Here is a 20456-nt window from a genome sequence, read left to right on the forward strand (position 1 = left end):
TTGCCCCAGGTGTATAACATCCCGACCCTCACCCAAGGTTTATGGCATCCGGCCCCTCACCCCAGGTGTGTAATATCTGGACCCTCATCCAAGATTCACTACACCTATAATTTTTTTTTATGTTACATGCTGGATTAATCAATTTCTTAACTTTTACAAGTGAAGTGTCAGTCATTAGGTACATGTCCCGATAATACATGGACAAGTATGAGATACAAGTTAGAAGACAACACCTTCAACCTTTAGATGAACAAAGCTTCTAGGTCAGCTTCCCCTGGATCGGCAAATCTCCTCGGTATCGTATAGCGGCTGTGCTCTTCTTTTTCACTTTGTGTAAGCTTTGTGCAAAGATCTTTACAAATTCATCATGGATGGTGGAATTGATCCAGACTGAACACTGTTTTCGTATCAAGTCATCATTTTCTTACTTGAATCCCAGGGAGCTATGAGATTTTTGATGAAGTGCAACAATCTCACTAAAGGTTGCTGAAGGGTCACTGAGATGAAGATTACCAATTGATCAGTGTTAATGGACCATAGGAGCAATAAACTACAAGATGTTATGCAAAGGTACAGAGTGATTCCTGGGCAAGAAGACACGTCCACCGTAGTCTAAGAAAAGTTTTAAGTGGGACCTTGTGCAACAGTGTCCCAATGAGCCCCTTTTGGCTTTCGATTTTGACTCATCACCTTCCAAGAACTATACATTTTTTATAGCTTTATGAGGGCATTTTATTAGCTGGATAGAAACAAACCCCCAAAATAATACTTCATTGTTTTTGGGATCTGTTTGTTATGAAGGCTACTCTATGGTAAAGGTGACTTATCATTACCGATCACTATGATGATTCTACATTTATTTATGCATTACTTTTTGAAATAAAAAATAAATTAAAAAAATTAGTTTGTGTCACAATATGCCGGAGAGTCAATATGCTTCCTGCAGCAAAACCAAGCAACAAAAATTAAAATTTTGTGTAAGTTTTGTTTTAAACCAAGCTTTGTCTGTTTTTCTCTAGTGATTTTGGGGTCTGGACCCATGTCTGAATACATATTTTTGGATCTGGACTAGGGTGTGCTTTATTTTAAAGACCAATGTTGGATCTGATTTCATTTTGAGGTCTGTTTTGGTGCCTGAATTCATTTTGGGGTTTGATCAGGGGTCTGATTTAATTTTAGGGCCTTGAGTTTTATGCTTTCTGAGATCCATTCTGTATTCTCTAGAAGATAAGTTTCATTTGTTTCCTAACCTCTTCTTTCATATGTATAAACATCGTTAGCCACTTTCATTATGGTGGTAAAGTATTTCTGGGTTTGGTGCAGCACTTCAGCAATGAGGGCATATAGGGCAGATGTAGGCATAATATTGAAGGTAGTAGAATATTGTCATTGTTAAAGGGGTCAGAAAGAAAATTGTTGGGTTGTATTATGATAAAGGGGGCGTGGAGGAGTAAGGAGCCAAAGTCAGAGGTATAACCCGAATCTGAAAGTTGCTAAATGTCTGCTGTGATGCTCCGAAGACAGCACAAGATAGGAGGGCACTGAGAAGGGCAATATTTACTTTTCTATCATTTGATGTTGATTTGAAGTGTAAAAAGATATTTTTATATTTCCCAAATATTTGTAGCATAATAGACAGCTTTAGACACTAAATTAAAATATGAAATCTAAAACTGTGTATTTTCCTGTTCAATGTACCTCTATGTTATGTGCCCCTCCCTGCATTTGGCAACTTAATCTGTCAAATTCCCATTAAATTTATCAGTGCCCGAATTAATATGTAAATGATGTAAAAAAGTAATTTAATTTGTTTAATAAGCTTTTCTTAAAAAAAAAAAAAAAGTTAGCTACTGAAAAAATAATTGATAATAAAAAAAATAGAAATGTCAGCAAATAGCGGATGATAAACATATGTAAATTAATTTTTTTTTTTTTTTAAATGGTGAGAAAAACAGTTTTAAAACCTCATGTGAAACTGTCAGAAGATAAACCCTGACTTATAACACTAGTCCAAGTCTCCTACAAGATCATCAGGAAATAAGTCGCCTTCAGGCAGAGAGGAAAAGGATTTTTAAATTGTTTTAAAACAAAAAAAAGAAAATTATCAGACCGAATTCACACTAGGCGGTGGAGTAAAATTAAATGTTAATGGCTTGAGGGGGAAACAAAATGCACCTCTCATACAGATCACCAATCCATGGAAGTATGAGGACAACAGTCTGAGAAATAATAAATAATGGCAATAAAATACCCAAAAGGCTAGGTCATACAGAGAAATTAGGGGGCCCATTGCAAATAATAAAAAAGACCCCTTTCTAGTGCTGGTTAATATTTTTTCACCTCCAACTATATGGGACATTTCTGTTTGTCTCGTCTCCTGTTCATAATCAGTGGGTTAGACAGGTTATACATTGTCAAAAATGGTAGTGGGCGGGCTCCGGCTCTCCAGTGGGTCACCTTGTCGTCCATAAGGGCCAGCAGTCTCCCCTTCGTGGTGCAGAGCTTGTGGGAGTGCTTGCTCAGTCCAGATATCGCATTCAAGGAGGTCCATCGTTGGGAGGCAGTGCGCTGCTGCTCCCATCGATTATGCTGTGCGGGGACCCCAAGACCTCGGGTCCCCTGGTATTAGCTGCCCTCAGCGGGCGTAGGATGCCATACGTGCAGGGGCATTTCAAAAACCTGACCTGCACATCCAAACATAGACTAAGTGTGAACAGGTGCTGAACCCAGAGTCGCCAACTCGTATATAGTTAAGTAAATAAGGCAGCACACTGCAGCGCTAAAACATGTAAACTTGAAAACACGAAATTTGAACTGCATTACTGCACTAGAAATATGAAAAATGAGAGCGTTTAGCGCATAAAAATGGCCAATTTTATGTGTACCTGGTAGCCACTTTACGGCATCGCTCTTATAGCAGGTCCTACGCTTGCCCTACCTCACTGAGAATAAACGTCTCCATCTGAATGGGTGCATGTGAAACCTCTTCCTAGACTAAAATTCTCTCTCAAAAATTGGCCATTTTTATGCGCTAAAAGCTCTCATTTTTCATATTTCTAGTGCAGTAATGCAGTTCAAATTTCGTGTTTTCAAGTTTGCATGTTTTGGCGCTGCAGTGTGCTGCCCTTTTTACTTAACTATATACGAGTTGGCGACTCTGGGTTCAGCACCTGTTCACACTCAGTCTATGTTTGGATGTGCAGGTCAGGTTTTTGAAATGTATTCTCTAGCCTTCTGATCGTGCACTCCGCCTCCTAGCTTCAGGTGTTTTAATTACAGCAGGTCCAATACCCCTCCACAGAGAGAGAGAATTTTAGTCCCAGAAGAGGTTTCACATGCACCCATTCAGATGGAGACGTTTATTCTCAGCGAGGTAAGGCAAATGTAGGACCTGGTATAAGAGAGATGCCGTAAAGGGGCTACCAGGTACACATAAAATTGGCCATTTTTATGCGCTAAATGCTCTCATACGTGCAGGGGCAGTCATATGGTGGGAGGTTCCCTCCAGCCTTCTCTCTCCCCCTTCGATGTCTCTGTGGTCAGGGGGTGGAGATTTACTCCAGCGTGGTCAGGTGACTCATGGGAGTCAAATTTAAGCCTGCCATTTCCTCCTTTTGTTGCTGATTATTCTCAGTTCCGGTGGGTGGTTAAGGTCAGTGCTGTGGTGCTTCTGAGGAGGTTCATGCTTTGGTGCCTGTGCTTGATTTATTATTGTTCACTGGCCTTCAAGGATGCGCGGCAGTGTGACAGCTAGCTCCAAGTGCTCTTGCAGACTTACATGAGGTCATTTCACTATCACCCAGCATAACATACATGATAAAATCCCTGTTGTCCCTGCTATAGATATAGCAGTGCTCAAGAGCTGTGTATCACCCAGTCCACACCCATAAATGGCAGATTCCTGAGTACATTGTCAGCAAACCACCAATCATTGTTGGGGGGCAAGGTTATAATCATTAGCTGGACTGCTGGGCACGTGAGACCTAGTCTGGCAATGATAATCTGTTGCTAGTAAAACACTGATTGCATTGAAACTATAACATTTAGCCTAAAAAGAGACACATCGCTGGAATAAGGGTGTCTTGCTCTATTATATTACTCTCAAATTAAATAGGAAAAAACTGCTGATAGATTTCCTTTAATAGAGCTGAGCTGCAACATCGGATACAACACAAGGGACAATATGGCGCTGCCGCTACTTTTGAAACATAAGCCTTTTTTTTCAAATCCTTAACCCCTTACCGGCATCGGACGTACTATACCGTCCGATGCCGGCTCCCCTGCTTTGATGCAGGGCTTCGCGGTGAGCCCGCACCAAAGCCGGGACATGTCAGCTGTTTTGAACAGCTGACATGTGCCCGTAATAGACGCGGGCAGAATCGCGATCTGCCCGCACCTATTAACTAGTTAAATGCCGCTGTCAAACGCAGACAGCGGCATTTAACTACCGCTTCCGGCAAGTAAAATGCAATAACGGGCGATCAAAAGAACGTATCTGCACAGAAATGCTATCATTAAAAACGTCATCTCGGCACGCAAAAAATAAGCCCTCAACCGACCCCAGATGATGAAAAATGGAGACGCTACGAGTATCGGAAAATGGCGCAATTTTTTTTTTTTTTTTTTTTTAGCAATGTTTGGAATTTTTTTTCATCACTTAGATAAAAAATAACCTAGTCATGTTTGGTGTCTATGAACTCGTAATGACCTGGAGAATCATAATGGCAGGTCATTTTTAGCATTTAGTGAACCTAGCAAAAAAGCCAAACAAAAAACCAATGTGGGATTGCACTTTTTTTGCAATTTCACCGCACTTGGAATTTTTTTCCCGTTTTCTAGTACACGACATGCTAAAACCAAAGATGTCGTTCAAAAGTACAACTCGTCTCGCAAAAAATAAGCCCTCACATGGCCAAATTGACGGAAAAATAAAAAAGTTATGGCTCTGGGAAGGAGGGGAGCGAAAAACGAACACGGAAAAACGAAAAATCCCCCGTTCATGAAGGGGTTAAAAACCCCTTTACTTAACAGCAAGTTTGTTTGTCAACAGTGAAAGCCTTATGAAGATGTCCAATCTCGGCTGGGCTTCTTTTCTCCACTCTAGAGGCATTTTGCGGATACATGATCAACATCCAAGCTCACTTCGCAACATTTTCAATGCCCAAAATTCGGAAACGTAAGCAGCACCTTGGGATGGTCAAGGAACAACCATCAAAATATCTCTGACAAAATTAGAAACTATGTTCTATGCTAGATATGTTCTTGCAATGGGAACTCTGAAGGCCTGTGCACAATAGATGTAAAAGTATAACAGTCATAATATACATATAATGTAATTACATATATACATACATATATGCCCACTTTAATATACTACATAAAAATAGATAAAAGAGAAAAAATTAAGACATTATTCCACTTGATCATCTGGGAAGGAGATGTGCAATCTGGAAAATTCCTTTACGGTTTTCGACCAATAAAATGTCAATAGTAAAGAAAGTTCTAATAGAAAAACAATCTGCAGAAGGTCCCATAAACAAAGAACTGGAGCAATTACCCTTTTCCGGTACACAGCAGCTTAGCTTACCTGTAGATCAGCATCGAATTCATGCTTTAAATGAGCCTCCTCAGCTGCTTCGACCAGCCTCTAAAAATGGAGACAAACACCAGAGTCAGTAAGGAGTTACAAAAGGCTTCAGACCATGCAATATAAGTCAATTGGGAGGAATGTATCAAAAATGGGGCAGTTGCCCATAGCAAATAATTAGATTTTATCTCTTATTTCAAGGGCTTTATGTTGACTTGGTCTTACAGGAAATGTACACTGACTTTTGTAGAACAAAGGAGACGCTGTTTGACATAGAGATCGATAAACAGTATTATCGTCTTGTCATTCTCTGTTCATTATTCCACAGGAAAGAATTACCGTGAGTGCAAGCTGCTTCTCATCTCAAGACAACAGATATTAGACATCAGACCTTCCTCGTGAGCAGCACTCACGCTAAAGTAATGCAGGGGCCCAGGAGAATAGTGGACGCTTCTCTTGACCACTTTCGAAATAGCAACTAAGCAAAAGTAATGTGGAAATAGTAAATGTTGGTGTAACGCAAGAGTGGAAATTGCACTAAGACCAAGACCTTCAAGTGCTGCTATATACAGAGTTACAGTGTTCTTCCTTAAAAACAAATGTCAGCAGCTACTTCTTCCGATAGAACAGGAACATTTTTTTTGAAGAATATGGAGATACAGTAGAGTCATATTACAATTATGTAAGCCCTACAAACGACCCAGGGATTTTGGTCTTCTTTTCTGAAGTGCTACTCTTTATCAAATATCACAACCCTTCTCTGTTAGGACTGGCGGAACACACCAAGTATAAGGTGTAATGGTATTAGGTGCGTTCGCCGTCCGAGGTCCACCGTGCAGGTGAAAGACCCTGCTGCTAGTAAGACGGACTATATGGCGGTACTAAGTATACACACATGGGTTAACTTCACCCTGCGTGAAGGAAGCGATCCTGTTGCGTCACAGGACCGCAGTACCGCACATAAAGCGCGAGCAAGAAGTCAGCGGACTCAACCCCTACACAGGATTGAAGTCCGATTAGACACTTGCTGGCACAACACCGCAACTGGGTGTGTCAGAGGAATATAAATAATAATATAAAGGCACAAAAGTGCGTGCGGTGCCGCACTGACGGATGCCACTGACCACCCAGGCTTGGGTCAGGAAAGCGCACAGCAAGCGCACGGCGCCGTACTGGCGGACACAGCAACTGGTAGCTGAAATGTGTGTTTCGTGCTGTTGGATAAGTCGGGCGCTAGATAGCAAACATACACCTTCCGCGAACAGACATTCAATAGGGAGGGTTATTTAAAGAGCGACTTTCACTCACAACACACACACATATTTACAAGACAATACTAGCGCATGGCCGTGCGGCCATGCGAGGCTTAAATAGCTGCAGCATGTTTAGGACCTTCCAAAGAAGGACCAATGGAGTGCTGCAGCACCTGAGCATGTGACCCTGGATCTCCACTGAGAGATCTCGCCCTGGGCATGCTCAGAGTGCAAAGCAGGATTTAGTCCTAGCAGCTACAAGGACCTTAGCTGCAGTATCTGATCATGTGACCCTTGATCTCCACTGAGAGATCTTACTCTGGGCATGCTCAGAATGTAAAAAGCAGGACTTAGCCCCAGAAACGTCCGCTCGCCGCTGCCCAGCACTGACTTCAATGGGAGAAGCAGGAAACGCAGCAGTAACTCTAAGCACAGAGTCAGACTGAGCGAGACGCTGGGATCGACGTCTCTGCTGAGCAAGCTCCACTGCGGCAGGAGAAGAATGGGAGACCGCAGTGGAGATGGCCCGAGATTCCCCCTGTGCAGAGGCAGGAACTCGACCCCTAACATTACCCACCCTCCTAGGGCCCCCCCGTCCTTGGGCCACGCTACGTTCGAAGGCAGCAATGAGCTGCGGAGCCCGAATGTGCTCAGCAGGCTCCCAGGACCTGTCCTCAGGGCCATAACCCTTCCAATCCACCAAATAGAATTTTTTACCACGTACCACCTTGTACCCCAAAATAGCGTTCACCTCGTAATCATCCGTAGACGAACCCGATGTCCCGGCAGATGACTCAGAAAACCGGGACATGTATACGGGCTTAAGGAGGGACACATGAAAGGTGTCGGTGATACCAAGGCGTGGAGGAAGGGCCAGACGGTAGACCACAGGATTAACCTGTTCGAGGACCTTGAAGGGACCCAAGTAGCGAGGTGCAAACTTAGTGGACTCTACATGCAGCCTGATGTTACGGGCGGAGAGCCACACTAAATCGCCAGGAGCAAAGGTCGGGGCAGGGCGCCGATGTGCATCGGCGGAGGACCTCATTCTCTCCTTTGAGGCCCGAATGGCATCCTGAGTGCGGTCCCAAATGTCCCGTGCCTCCACTGCCCAGTCTGCCACCCTGGAGTCAGCAGAGGACACGGGCATAGGCACAGGAACCCGCGGATGCTGGCCGTAATTAAGGAGGAAAGGAGTCTGACCGGTGGAGTCGGCTACGGCATTGTTAAGTGCGAACTCTGCCCATGGTAATAAAGATGCCCAGTCATCCTGCCTGGCAGAAACAAAATGTCGTAGATATGTGACCAGAGTCTGATTGGCCCTCTCTACCAACCCATTCGTCTCGGGATGATATGCGGAAGAGAGATTTAACTCAATGCTGAGAAGACGACAAAGCTCTCTCCAGAACCGAGACGCAAACTGGGGACCCCGGTCACTGACAATTTTGTCTGGCATGCCGTGTAGGCGGAAGATGTGTCTTATGAACAACGCTGCCAAGGCCCGTGCAGAAGGTAACCGTGGGAGCGGCACCAAATGCACCATTTTCGAGAAATGATCGGTAATAACCCAAATGACGGTACAGCCGCGAGACTTGGGCATACCCACTACAAAGTCCATCCCGACCATCTCTCAGGGCCTGTCTGCCACCGGCAAGGGATAGAGTAACCCAGACGGCCGTTGTCGAGGAGACTTATTTTTGGCGCATGAGACACATGCCAGAACGTAATCTCTGACATCTCGGAGCATATGCGGCCACCAGTACGTCCTCGCCAGCAGCTCAGATGTCCTTTTTGTCCCAAAGTGTCCCCCCACCCTGGAGGAATGAGCCCAAGAGAGAACCTCCGGTCGCAAATTTATGGGCACAAAAGTCTTGCCCGGAGGCACAGACTCAAGCGACACCGGAGCCACGGTTCTCAAGCTCTCAGATGGAACAATAAGCCGAGGCTCTCCTTCCTCCTCCTCAGATGACACAACAGAGCGAGAAAGGGCATCAGCTCGAATGTTCTTCTCCCCAGCGAGATAATGGAGGGTGAAGTGGAATCGGGAGAAGAATAAGGACCATCTGGCCTGGCGAGAATTTAGCTGCTGGGCTGTTTGCAAATATAGCAAATTTTTGTGGTCAGTGAAAACTTGAAAGGGAAAACAAGCCCCCTCCAAGAGATGTCTCCACTCTGAGAAAGCCAATTTCATCGCTAGCAACTCCCTGTCCCCAATGGAATAATTCCTCTCCGCTGGTGTGAAGGTCTTGGAGAAGAAGAAGCATGGATGCTTCCGACCTTGAGCATCCTTTTGGAAGAGGACTGCTCCAGCACCAACGGAAGAGGCATCCACCTCCATTATAAACGGCTTATCGACATCGGGACGATGTAGGATGGGAGCGCTAGCAAAATGAGACTTAGTAGAAGAAAAGGCCCTGGACACCTCTTCAGACCACACTTTGGGATTTGCTCCCTTCTTGGTGAGGGCTACCAAGGGAGCTACCAGAGTTGAGAAGTGGGGAATGAACTGGCGGTAATAATTAATGAACCCCATAAAGCGCTGCACCGCCTTAAGAGAATGGGGCTCTTGCCAGTCCATCACAGCCTGTAGTTTGGCAGGATCCATAGCCAATCCCTGGGCGGAGATGATATAGCCCAGGAACGGTAAAGACTCCTGCTCAAACATACACTTCTCCAACTTTGCATAAAGAGAGTTTGCCCGTAGGAGGTCGAAGACTCTGCCAACATCTCTCCGGTGGGAGTCAATATCTGGAGAAAAGATGAGAATATCATCCAGATAGACTACAACCGAGGTGGAAAGCATATCCCGGAAGATGTCGTTGACAAAGTCTTGGAAAACGGCTGGGGCATTACAGAGCCCAAAGGGCATCACCAGATACTCATAGTGCCCATCTCTGGTGTTAAACGCCGTTTTCCATTCGTCCCCCTCACGGATGCGAATCAGGTTGTAAGCACCCCGCAGATCTAGTTTGGTAAACACCCTTGCTCCCCGAAGCCTATCGAAAAGCTCAGATATCAAGGGCAAAGGATACTTGTTCTTAACGGTGATAGCGTTAAGACCCCTGTAGTCTATGCATGGACGTAGTTCCCCATTCTTCTTCTGCACGAAAAAGAACCCTGCCCCAGCAGGTGACACTGACTTCCTGATGAACCCTCTTGCCAGATTCTCTTGAATGTACTGAGACATTGCCTCCGTCTCTGGGAGAGATAATGGATAGACTCTACCCAGGGGAGGCTCAGCACCAGGCAAGAGATCAATAGGACAGTCATAGGGGCGATGGGGCGGAAGGGTCTCCGCCGCCTTTTTGGAGAACACGTCTGCATACGACCAATATTGCTTGGGGAGAGAGGATAGATCTGCGGGTACCTCTGTAGTAGCAACCTGAACGCACTCTCGGTGACAACTACCCCCACATGATTCACCCCATCCCAGAATTCTGCCTGAGGACCACTCGATGTGAGGAGAGTGGTACCGTAACCAAGGTATCCCCAAAAGGACCTCATCAATCCCCTCAGGAATGATGAGCAGAGATATAATCTCCTGATGGGATGGTGACATGGACAGAGTAAAAGGGATGGTCTGATGTGTTATCCGTGCGGGCAGTGTCGACCCATTCACCACTCGTACCGTTACTGGTTGAGGTAGCATAACCAGGGGTATTGCGTGACGTTGGGCGAAGGCAGAAGACATAAAATTGCCCTCCACCCCAGAATCCACGCAGAGGTCTACCGAGTGGGAGGATGTGCCTAATGTTATTGTCCCCTTAAAGGATAATTTGGAGGCAAACGTCGCCGTGTCTAGTGCACCTCCACCTACTACCACTAGACGCTGACGTTTCCTCGACCGCTGGAGACATCTGGTGGCAAGATGTCCTGACTGTTGGCAAACATGACAAACCTGGAGTGCACGAGCAGTCCGGGACTTAGATCCCGCTCGTGACACTACCATAGGCTCATGGGACTCAGGAGCCTGGACTGGAGATTCCAAAGGTTTGGCGAAGGTGGGAGCCAGCCGAAACCTCTGCCTACACTGGGCTCGCTCTAACATCCGCTCGTGAAAACGGAGGTCAATACGAGTGGATACTGTTATTAATTCCTCCAGTGTGGCGGGAATCTCCCTAGTGGCCAGGGCGTCCTTAATGTGGTCAGCCAGCCCCCTCCAAAATATAGGAATAAGGGCCTTATCCGACCACTCCAGCTCAGATGCTAGCGTGCGGAAGTGGACGGCAAACTGGCTGACCAAGGATGAGCCCTGAGTCAATGCCAACAGTTGGAGCGCCGTATCATGGGTGACACGAGGTCCTAAAAAGACCTGTTTCAGAGTGCTCAGGAATAACGGAGCACTCTGCACCACATGATCGCCACGCTCCCACAGCGGCGTAGCCCACTGCAACGCCCTGTCCGACAATAAAGATACAATAAAGCCCACCTTAGCCCGCTCTGTAGGGAAACGAGAGGCCAGAAGCTCGAGATGTATTGAGCACTGACTCACGAAACCCCTACAGGACTTACTGTCACCAGAAAATTTCCCTGTTAGCGGGAGGTGAGATAGCGTCGGTACAGGGGCGGCAGTGGACAAGGTAGCTGCAGCCACACTTGCAGCCTGAACAGCGACAGCAGTAACATCCACAGCTGAGGTTGAACGCTCAAGAGCTGCCAACCTTCCCTCCAGCTGCTGGATGTACCGCTGTAGACGCTGATCGTCCGTCATTACTAGCCAGACCTGGGCGCTAGTATTATGTTAGGACTGGTGGAACGCACCAAGTATAAGGTGTAATGGTATTAGGTGCGTTCGCCGTCCGAGGTCCACCGTGCAGGTGAAAGACCCTGCTGCTAGTAAGACGGACTATATGGCGGTACTAAGTATACACACATGGGTTAACTTCACCCTGCGTGAAGGAAGCGATCCTGTTGCGTCACAGGACCGCAGTACCGCACATAAAGCGCGAGCAAGAAGTCAGCGGACTCAACCCCTACACAGGATTGAAGTCCGATTAGACACTTGCTGGCACAACACCGCAACTGGGTGTGTCAGAGGAATATATATAATAATATAAAGGCACAAGAGTGCGTGCGGTGCAGCACTGACGGATGCCACTGACCACCCAGGCTTGGGTCAGGAAAGCGCAGAGCAAGCGCACGGCGCCGTACTGGCGAACACAGCAACTGGTAGCTGAAATGTGTGTTTCGTGCTGTTGCATAAGTCGGGCGCTAGATAGCAAACATACACCTTCCGCGAACAGACATTCAATAGGGAGGGTTATTTAAAGAGCGACTTTCACTCACAACACACACAAATATTTACAAGACAATACTAGCGCATGGCCGTGCGGCCATGCGAGGCTTAAATAGCTGCAGCATGTTTAGGACTTTCCAAAGAAGGACCAATGGAGTGCTGCAGCACCTGAGCATGTGACCCTGGATCTCCACTGAGAGATCTCGCCCTGGGCATGCTCAGAGTGCAAAGCAGGATTTAGTCCTAGCAGCTACAAGGACCTTAGCTGCAGTATCTGATCATGTGACCCTTGATCTCCACTGAGAGATCTTACTCTGGGCATGCTCAGAATGTAAAAAGCAGGACTTAGCCCCAGAAACGTCCGCTCGCCGCTGCCCAGCACTGACTTCAATGGGAGAAGCAGGAAACGCAGCAGTAACTCTAAGCACAGAGTCAGACTGAGCGAGACGCTGGGATCGACGTCTCTGCTGAGCAAGCTCCACTGCGGCAGGAGAAGAATGGGAGACCGCAGTGGAGATGGCCCGAGATTCCCCCTGTGCAGAGGCAGGAACTCGACCCCTAACACTTCTCTGTAGCCTCCTCATTCTACAGATTAGTGGATGTCTAAGTGGTCAGACTTCCAATACCTGCATGTCATCTCTTGCTGGCCTCCATGATGCAACGGCAAATGCCTGGAGGAGCACATTTTGAATGGGAATCTGCATTTTTCAAATGTCATAAAGTGATGGCATATCTTTAAGCTATGCTATCACTTTATGATCGTTGGGAGTCCAACTCCCCTAGTGTTCCATGTCCTTCTACGCTTCATTGTACAGAGGTGATTTGGGCTTTCCAGTTTTGCGGAGAACAGAGCAGGAAATCTGCAGGTAACTACTTGCTGGCACCACGCTTGTGTAGGACCACTCTGAAGTATATAGGATGATATGTGGTGCCCCTGATCTCCTTAGATAGCCCTAGCAAAACTTACCGCGATGAAAGGTGATGAAAGAGATGATTGGATGTAATAGCAACAGTTGATAAGTGAGAGTCCAGAGTCTAAAAAGTAATTATAAATATGGTGATAATATCTTATGATTCTTTGCTTGTGACTCAACCCGTTTCCCCATCTTTCCAGGTTCATCAGGGGGCTTGATGCGACTAGGAGTAGGCAATGAAGGTCACAGGCTCCTTCTGGTGTTCCTTATGGTAATGGTGATGTGCTTTAAATATGCCTCCATAATCAGGGTTTTGTTAATTCTAGCCCTCTTAATAAAGTTACTATTCAACAATACAGGCCCACCCTGTCATCACGATAGTAAATGGTGCTGGACCATAGAGGTTGCAGTGTCCATATTAGATCAGAGCTTCTGCTCTTCTATAGTCTGCGCATGCTTTATAGCGCAATCAGGATGGCAATAATCAGTGTACTCGTGACTAGAGCACACATCCGAATATGCAAACGTCTGTTTGGAAGCGCATGCGCTGTACATCAAACTGTGTGCGCATGCGCTGTACGCCCAACTTTGTGCGCATGCACTCCAAATCGGAACGCAAAGCATTTCTCCTTGTCCGTATATATGGCCAGATGTGAACATGACCTATAATATGGACAGAATACACCTGCTGCAAATAATGAAGCCTTTGATTACAATCATCAGACGTGCTTAAGACAACATCAGTGGTGACATTTTATGTTAAATTTGGAGAAAACACTTGATATACTGTATATGTTGCGTTGAGCTATTTAAATTATTCTCGATTAATTGGTTTATTGCAAACAGCAGAAAGTTTGTCACATTCTGCTAATAAAACAAATTTGCAATGAGGGTTTGATTATTTGATTGCAATTGTATGTCTGCAACTTGTTGCCTTGTTGATGTCTATGGCATTTAGCCTGCATACAATGATACCAATTTCTGTAGGTACATTAAAATATTGGAAAGACACCAAAAAAAGTTTCCTCAAAAGCTATCATGTCAGATCAAAACTTCTCGAGAGAAGAATATAAAGACTAGATAATGATGACATCTTGATATTACAAGCCACAAATTGTCTGAACCATAGAATGAAAGGCGACCAAACAAACGCTAGATCAATATCACATCTTATGGAAAGCCTATAAACATCATTATAAATTACAATTACAGCATTATTTCACTGTAATCAATGCGAAGAGAACAGCAGGACATCACTAATCTGCATTTTTCTATTACATGGATATGATGATCAATAAACTCCCTGAAATGTGCAACATTCACTTTATTATATCGATATGGACTTTTTTTTTTATAATTAGCATTCTTACTAAAGAGCAGAATCAGTTTGTGCCACAGAAAAAAATATTGCATTTCTACTAAATGGTACAAAGAAAATTGCTGGTTGGTTACTGCACCAATAAGAAGAGAAAAAAAAGAGAGAAAATGATGGTGTTATGATTCAATTAGAGTCATACATTCAGAATTTAGGGTTAAATATACTGCTACTACCCTCATCACAGATGCATTGAGTCATTCCTGTCACAATTCTAACTCTCAGTGTGTCTGGGATAGTCTCTTCTGATAGGAGGATGACTAGAACTCTAGTGCCACCTATTGGAAGTAGCAATCCTAGCAGTCAATGTCGACTCTTTAACGAGCCTTGTCACATGACTTAGGATAAGAACCAAACCAAAATCTCAATTTGCAGACACTGTGTTTTGGGGTACTGCCCCTCGTCAGTGCAAAGTGGAGATCTGGTTTGGCTGAGTGAGAGGCGTCTGACCGTGATAGTCCTCTTCCTCTCTGAAGAGACTATTTGCATATTTCACAGAGGAGCATTACGGCTTTAAGTCTCCTCATCTCGGCATACTTAAGATGTCACTCTCCGCAAGGAGAAACGTTACTGCTTGGCTCACGGTCAGAGGCCTCTCACGCAGCCAAACCAGATCTCACACTTTGCACTGATGAGGGGCAGTACTCCAAAACACAGTGTCTGCAAATTGAGATTCTGGCTCGGCTTTTATCCTAAGTGATGTGACAAGGCTCGTTAAAGGGTCGACATTGACTTTTAGGATTGCCACTTCCAAAGGGTGGCACTAGAGTTCTAGTCATCTTCTACTATTTGAATACTCCATCTGGTTTGAAATCTCTTGTTGCATAGCATACTACATATACATATATACATATATATACTGTTTATATACACTAGAGATGAGCGAACATGCTCGAGCATGCTCATATGCTAACCAAGTGTCTTCGGTGTGCTCGAATAATATGTTCAAGTTGAGACATCGGGACAGCCACAATACATGCAGACGCGGGGACTTGGACATATTTTTCGAGCACGCCGAAGACACTTGGTTAGCACATGAGCATGGTCGGGCACGTTCGTTCTTCAATAATATCTACACATACACCGGGATACAGGCTTCACATGAAAAAAAAACATAAACAAAGAGCGTACAGCTAAAATTACCCAAGCCTCGGAAGTATCTGTGACCTAGCCTATCCTTGCTCTATAAAAAATGTTTAGCCTAGGGACTTGGTGGGGGGGATTCACTAATGTAATCCTAGCCTTGGGCCCACTAATGTCTTTCCACAAAAGATCAAAATGTTTTCATATCAGGCCGCGGCACATTACCATTATGCATTCGTGCATTAGTAATTCACAGGGGGCAAACTATGAAAATTGTAGAAAACATGGAAAATTGGAGGGAAAGAAAATGGGATTAATCATCCCTATTTGTTGTTATGGAGCTAAGACGCGCTAGCGTGCTGCTATTGGAAAACAAGTCACCACTTTCCATTTATCAAGAGGTGATGTGCTCTAATGTCTAATGGGTATAATTACACATTTGGATAAATAGCACTGAAAATGCGGCATAAATAGCAGACAGAGAGAGCACTTCCAGGCTGAGCAACTGAGTAAATGATATAAATGCTGCAATAAAGCACATACAGTACAACACTAATAGCAATCATTGTGTTCAAAATAACCCTTAAAGAGAGCCCGTCACCACAAAATGTACTTATTTACTGTGTGATTGGCCAAAACACCATCACATTATAAGTACTGATGCTTCTTATATTCTGTAGACACCTTCAAGATTAATGAACATTGATAGCAGAAGAGGTGTAAAGGCTCAAATTTTGCCGCTATGTTTATTTCAATGAAAAATACATGAAGATCGACCCTCTCTCTCTGGAAAACAATGTTCCCTTGTCTCTAAAGACAATATTTGAAGCTACCGAGCATCGAAGCAAAATATGTAAGAGGAGGTCCAACCAGAAGGTATTGTGGCACTGTAGAAGTCATACAAAAAGTATAACATTCTAATGCTATAGTAGTTTATACTTGCAAACATTTTTTCAGTTGGGCATCAGGGAGGAAAGCTAGTTGATAGCTGTCCTGGTTCAAGCTCCAAATCTACAACCCATCTCCTTATCTGACCGGCTCCTTCTGAAACACGGCACAAACCTCTAAGATCACATTCCCTGGGCTTAATGGTCAGCTCGGGAATCAGAACTCTGCCTGAGTATTCGGGTTGTCAGCGTTCTAGCCAGTACTCTGGATCAATATTCCGGCCACTCAATTTTACTACATCATTACTGTGATTCACTTGATAAGCCCAGCTCTGCTACAAGGCTGGGCTCTGCTACAACACTCAACTCTTCTACATCACTGGGTTCTGCTACAAGATAACTTTGAGTTAACAAGCAAGTCTGTGTTCCAACCACAAGTATATGACTTCACAGATGATTTGAATACAATTAAAATGTATTTAGAATAGTAACTACAATTAAAAGAGATAAAGATAAGAAATAAAAAGTATATACGGAACCCCTATGACTGTGTGAGAGAGATCTGCCCTGTTACAAAAGGGTGCAGTATTTAAATCAAAATTCTGGCTCATAACCATGAAGTTTCCATGCATGATCAGACTGAATTATTAAATAAAGGGGTTGTCCACTACTAGGACATCCCCTTCTCACTCTCAATGTTAAAATAAAAATACCTACTGTATATGCACCTCTCATGCTGGGGCGATTCCAGTGGTTTTGGGTACCAGCAATTGGACATATAAGGAATCAAGAGGAAGTCAGAGCTATGACTGGCCGCTCACTTCCTCTTGATCCCTTATACGTCTGAAGGCGGGGACAGTGACACCAGTGTTAATTGGGAGCAGGGCTCGCGTAATGTAACAATCTCATTTGAGCACCGGGAATGCGACTACGCAATTGTTTTTTTACTTGAAAAAGACTCTAGTCCAGCGCTGAAACGCCTTGTGAAAATGAAAACCGTTCAACTTATCTTGGTCCCAAGGATTCTTTATTACAGCCTGATATCATGGTATCATCCAAACTGGTCAACTATGCTGGAGAAGATCATCCCACCGACACGAGGCAGCAGCAGCTGCTATCTTCAGGTGTTCAAAGGTAGATAACCAGCTCAGGTGAGCACCTTCCTTTTACTTACCTTTGCACCTAAATAGGCATCACCTGACGGTCTTGTTCCCTCACGGATTTTATACAAGTTTAGAGATGTCTTACAAAGTAAGGTCAAACTTGGGAAAAACGTTATGGCTCTCCCCAAAAATATCTCAAAATAGAAAAATTCAAATGAGTCATGAAACTTTTTTAACATTTTGGTTGAACTAATGCGTTTATTATTAAATCTGTCCCAAAAGACATCGTATCACATCCTAATGAAATTCTTATGAATGTTGATTCAGCTAGAAAAGTAGCTGCTACCTTGATATGTAGGTGACAGTTGCCTTCTGGGGATCGGCTCTGGCCCATGGGCATTGTGCTGCAATATCACCAAACACAGATTATATTAATGCTTATAAGACAAAAGATTACATCTGTTTACTGAAGCAACTTTCCATCCAGATAATTAGGTCACAGCCGACGCGGCTTCCTGTGAACCTCTTGTTGCCATGAATGTTCCGTAACTTCGGAAGGGACTTGTCTCTTTAATTCTAATGCACAAAACGTAAATGCGCAGCATTTTATTTGTTCCAGTAAATTAAACAGTACAGAAAACAGAGTTTAAAAAGGGAGAAAAACAATCTCTACTGGGACCGAGCTCTTCAAACAACTATGATATCAATTAAAACCACACTCTATTTACAGCTAACAAAATCCTAATTAAACAGCTTGGCACCCAACTCACAGCTAAAAGAAACAAAGTAAAAGGTCATTTGAGCCTCTTGACATTGCTGGATTATGTGTTTGTTCAACCGCGGAGAGAAAAATCATCCTTGCTACTTGCTGTCTGCAGTAGGGGTCTCTGACAGTTAAAATAAACTGTATTTCATATATGCTGTTTATATAGAACTAACATAGTTTCCGCATAGAAAATTCTCATCTATAAGACCATATTCTGATGGGGACCCCTATCTAAAGGCCCCATACACATTAGACTAATGACTGCCAATTGCCGAATCCACATTCATCGAGGCGCTCAAAGACTGCCGAACTGACCTATATCGAGGTGCTCAGAGACTGCCGAACCCACCTATATCGAGGTGCTTAGACACTGCCGAACCCACCTATATCAAGGTGCTTAGACACTGCCGAACCCACCTATATCGAGGCACTCAGAGACTGCCGAACCCACCTATATCAAGGCGCTCAGAGACTGCCAAACCCATCTACATCGAGGCGCTCAAAGACTGCCAAACCCATCTATATCAAGGCGCTCAGAGACTGCCGAACCCATCTATATCAAGGCGCTCAGAAACTGCCGAACCCACCTATATCGAGGCGCTCAGAGACTGCCGAACCCACCTATATCAAGGCGCTCGGAGACTGCCAAACCCATCTATATCGAGGCGCTCAGAGACTACCAAACCCATCTATATCAAGGCGCTCAGAGACTGCCGAACCCATCTATATCAAGGCGCTCAGAGACTGCCGAACCCACCTATATCGAGGCGCTCAGAGACTGCCGAACCCACCTATATTGACGAGCTCGGACGACAATCCAATGTGTATAGGGGCACCAGATGACTGATCGTTAGGTAAGATGTCAATTGGGCATGTCCACTTTTCAGACTGACAATTGCATTGTTCTCCCAGAAATAAGCCGCTGGCTTTTCATCGGTGACTTTCTCATAGGGAACACAGGAGCATCCCTGTGTATGGGAGAGTTGGCTGGATTGGCTGTCGGCCCTTTTAATCTATATGAGGGCCTTAACTTTATTGTAAAGTGGATCTGTCACCAGATTCAACAATGTAAAGAACTGCATAAATTATTCAGAATTGCTCTATGATCCAGGACTCATAAACTCATGACATGATCATTATAATAATAGGATTATACAGCCTTTCTGACTTGGATGTTTTTAGAATTCGCTTTTGGGTTCAGCAATATTTACCACTCCTGCCCCTCTGCTCCTCACCGCCACTCGTCTGGTCCTCTTTGCATCATTGAATCTTTGTCGACAGTGATGAAATCCTGAGGCATTGGTCACTCTCTGCCTGGCTTTCCTTTCACGTTTCCTCAGAGCTCTGTGCGGTAACATTTACGGACGCATGTGCAGAACCTCCCAGTTCTACAAATCCCGGAAGCCTCGACCTAGCGACCAATGCCTGCTACGCCAGCGTTGTCTGTACTTTTGTGATAGTTAACAGTATTGTGACTTTGGGACAGTTTTCAGCCCCGTCATTTGCTAAAAGTAGGGTGTTACTCTTCTCTATGCAACAAGAAATTGAGTTAACTGGAACTCTGCTTTCTGTTACATTGCCCCAAAGCAGATATGGAGACTTTTCATGGTATGTTGTTGAACAGTAGCTGACACATGAGTGGGCCATTGAGCAAGAACAATATATGGACCCTTTGAAGTCCAATAATGCATTTTAATGCACAATTCCACATGGTTTGAAGGTGGAAATTGGCCCCCTGACTTCTTGTGCCCCTGTGTGGCCACAAAAGTAGCACCAATAATATGTCCACCCCTGATATTGAACTGTAGATTTCTCACATTTTGGGACTAGAGGTAGGCAGGTTTTTGGAGAACATAGGTGTGCGTTTCACCCTAAACTAACTTGCCCACATTGGAGAAAAATGAGTGACCTTCAACCATGGAGTCTTGCAGTTATAAAGAAGTGATAAGTGAATCCTTAAACCAATATTTTAATCTGAATATTAACATGTCAGCAAATCTTCCCCTCTCTTCCCGTTGCTATTAGAAGTTCTGAACTTTGCAGTTAGATCATGATTTTAACTTAACGAAATTAGGATGATACTGAACGCTGATCTCCAACATGAATCAGAGATGAATAAAATATTGTAAATTGGTGTTTTGACTGCTGAGTGGGGTGACAGGTTGAGATTATCCCTGACAGCTGTCTGAGCTAATCAGTATCTCATTTAGGAAGGTTGAAGAAACTCTCGTACACTATTAAGAGCAAGTCCC

General features: G+C 44.5%; 1 protein-coding gene across 4 annotated transcripts in view; it reads right to left on the minus strand.

The window, feature by feature from the left end:
• CACNA2D3 (calcium voltage-gated channel auxiliary subunit alpha2delta 3) overlaps window positions 1-20456 on the minus strand; it is a 1133445-nt gene that overhangs the window by 724498 nt on the left and 388491 nt on the right. For all 4 annotated transcript variants that reach the window (XM_069736702.1, XM_069736703.1, XM_069736699.1 and 1 more), the window contains exon 4: window positions 5588-5647. In XM_069736702.1, the coding sequence (XP_069592803.1) occupies window positions 5588-5647 (60 nt within the window). The remainder of the gene's footprint in view (window positions 1-5587; window positions 5648-20456) is intronic.

The sequence above is a fragment of the Ranitomeya imitator genome, chromosome 8 (genome assembly GCF_032444005.1).
Source record: "Ranitomeya imitator isolate aRanImi1 chromosome 8, aRanImi1.pri, whole genome shotgun sequence".
In the NCBI taxonomy this organism is placed as follows: Eukaryota; Metazoa; Chordata; class Amphibia; order Anura; family Dendrobatidae; genus Ranitomeya; species Ranitomeya imitator.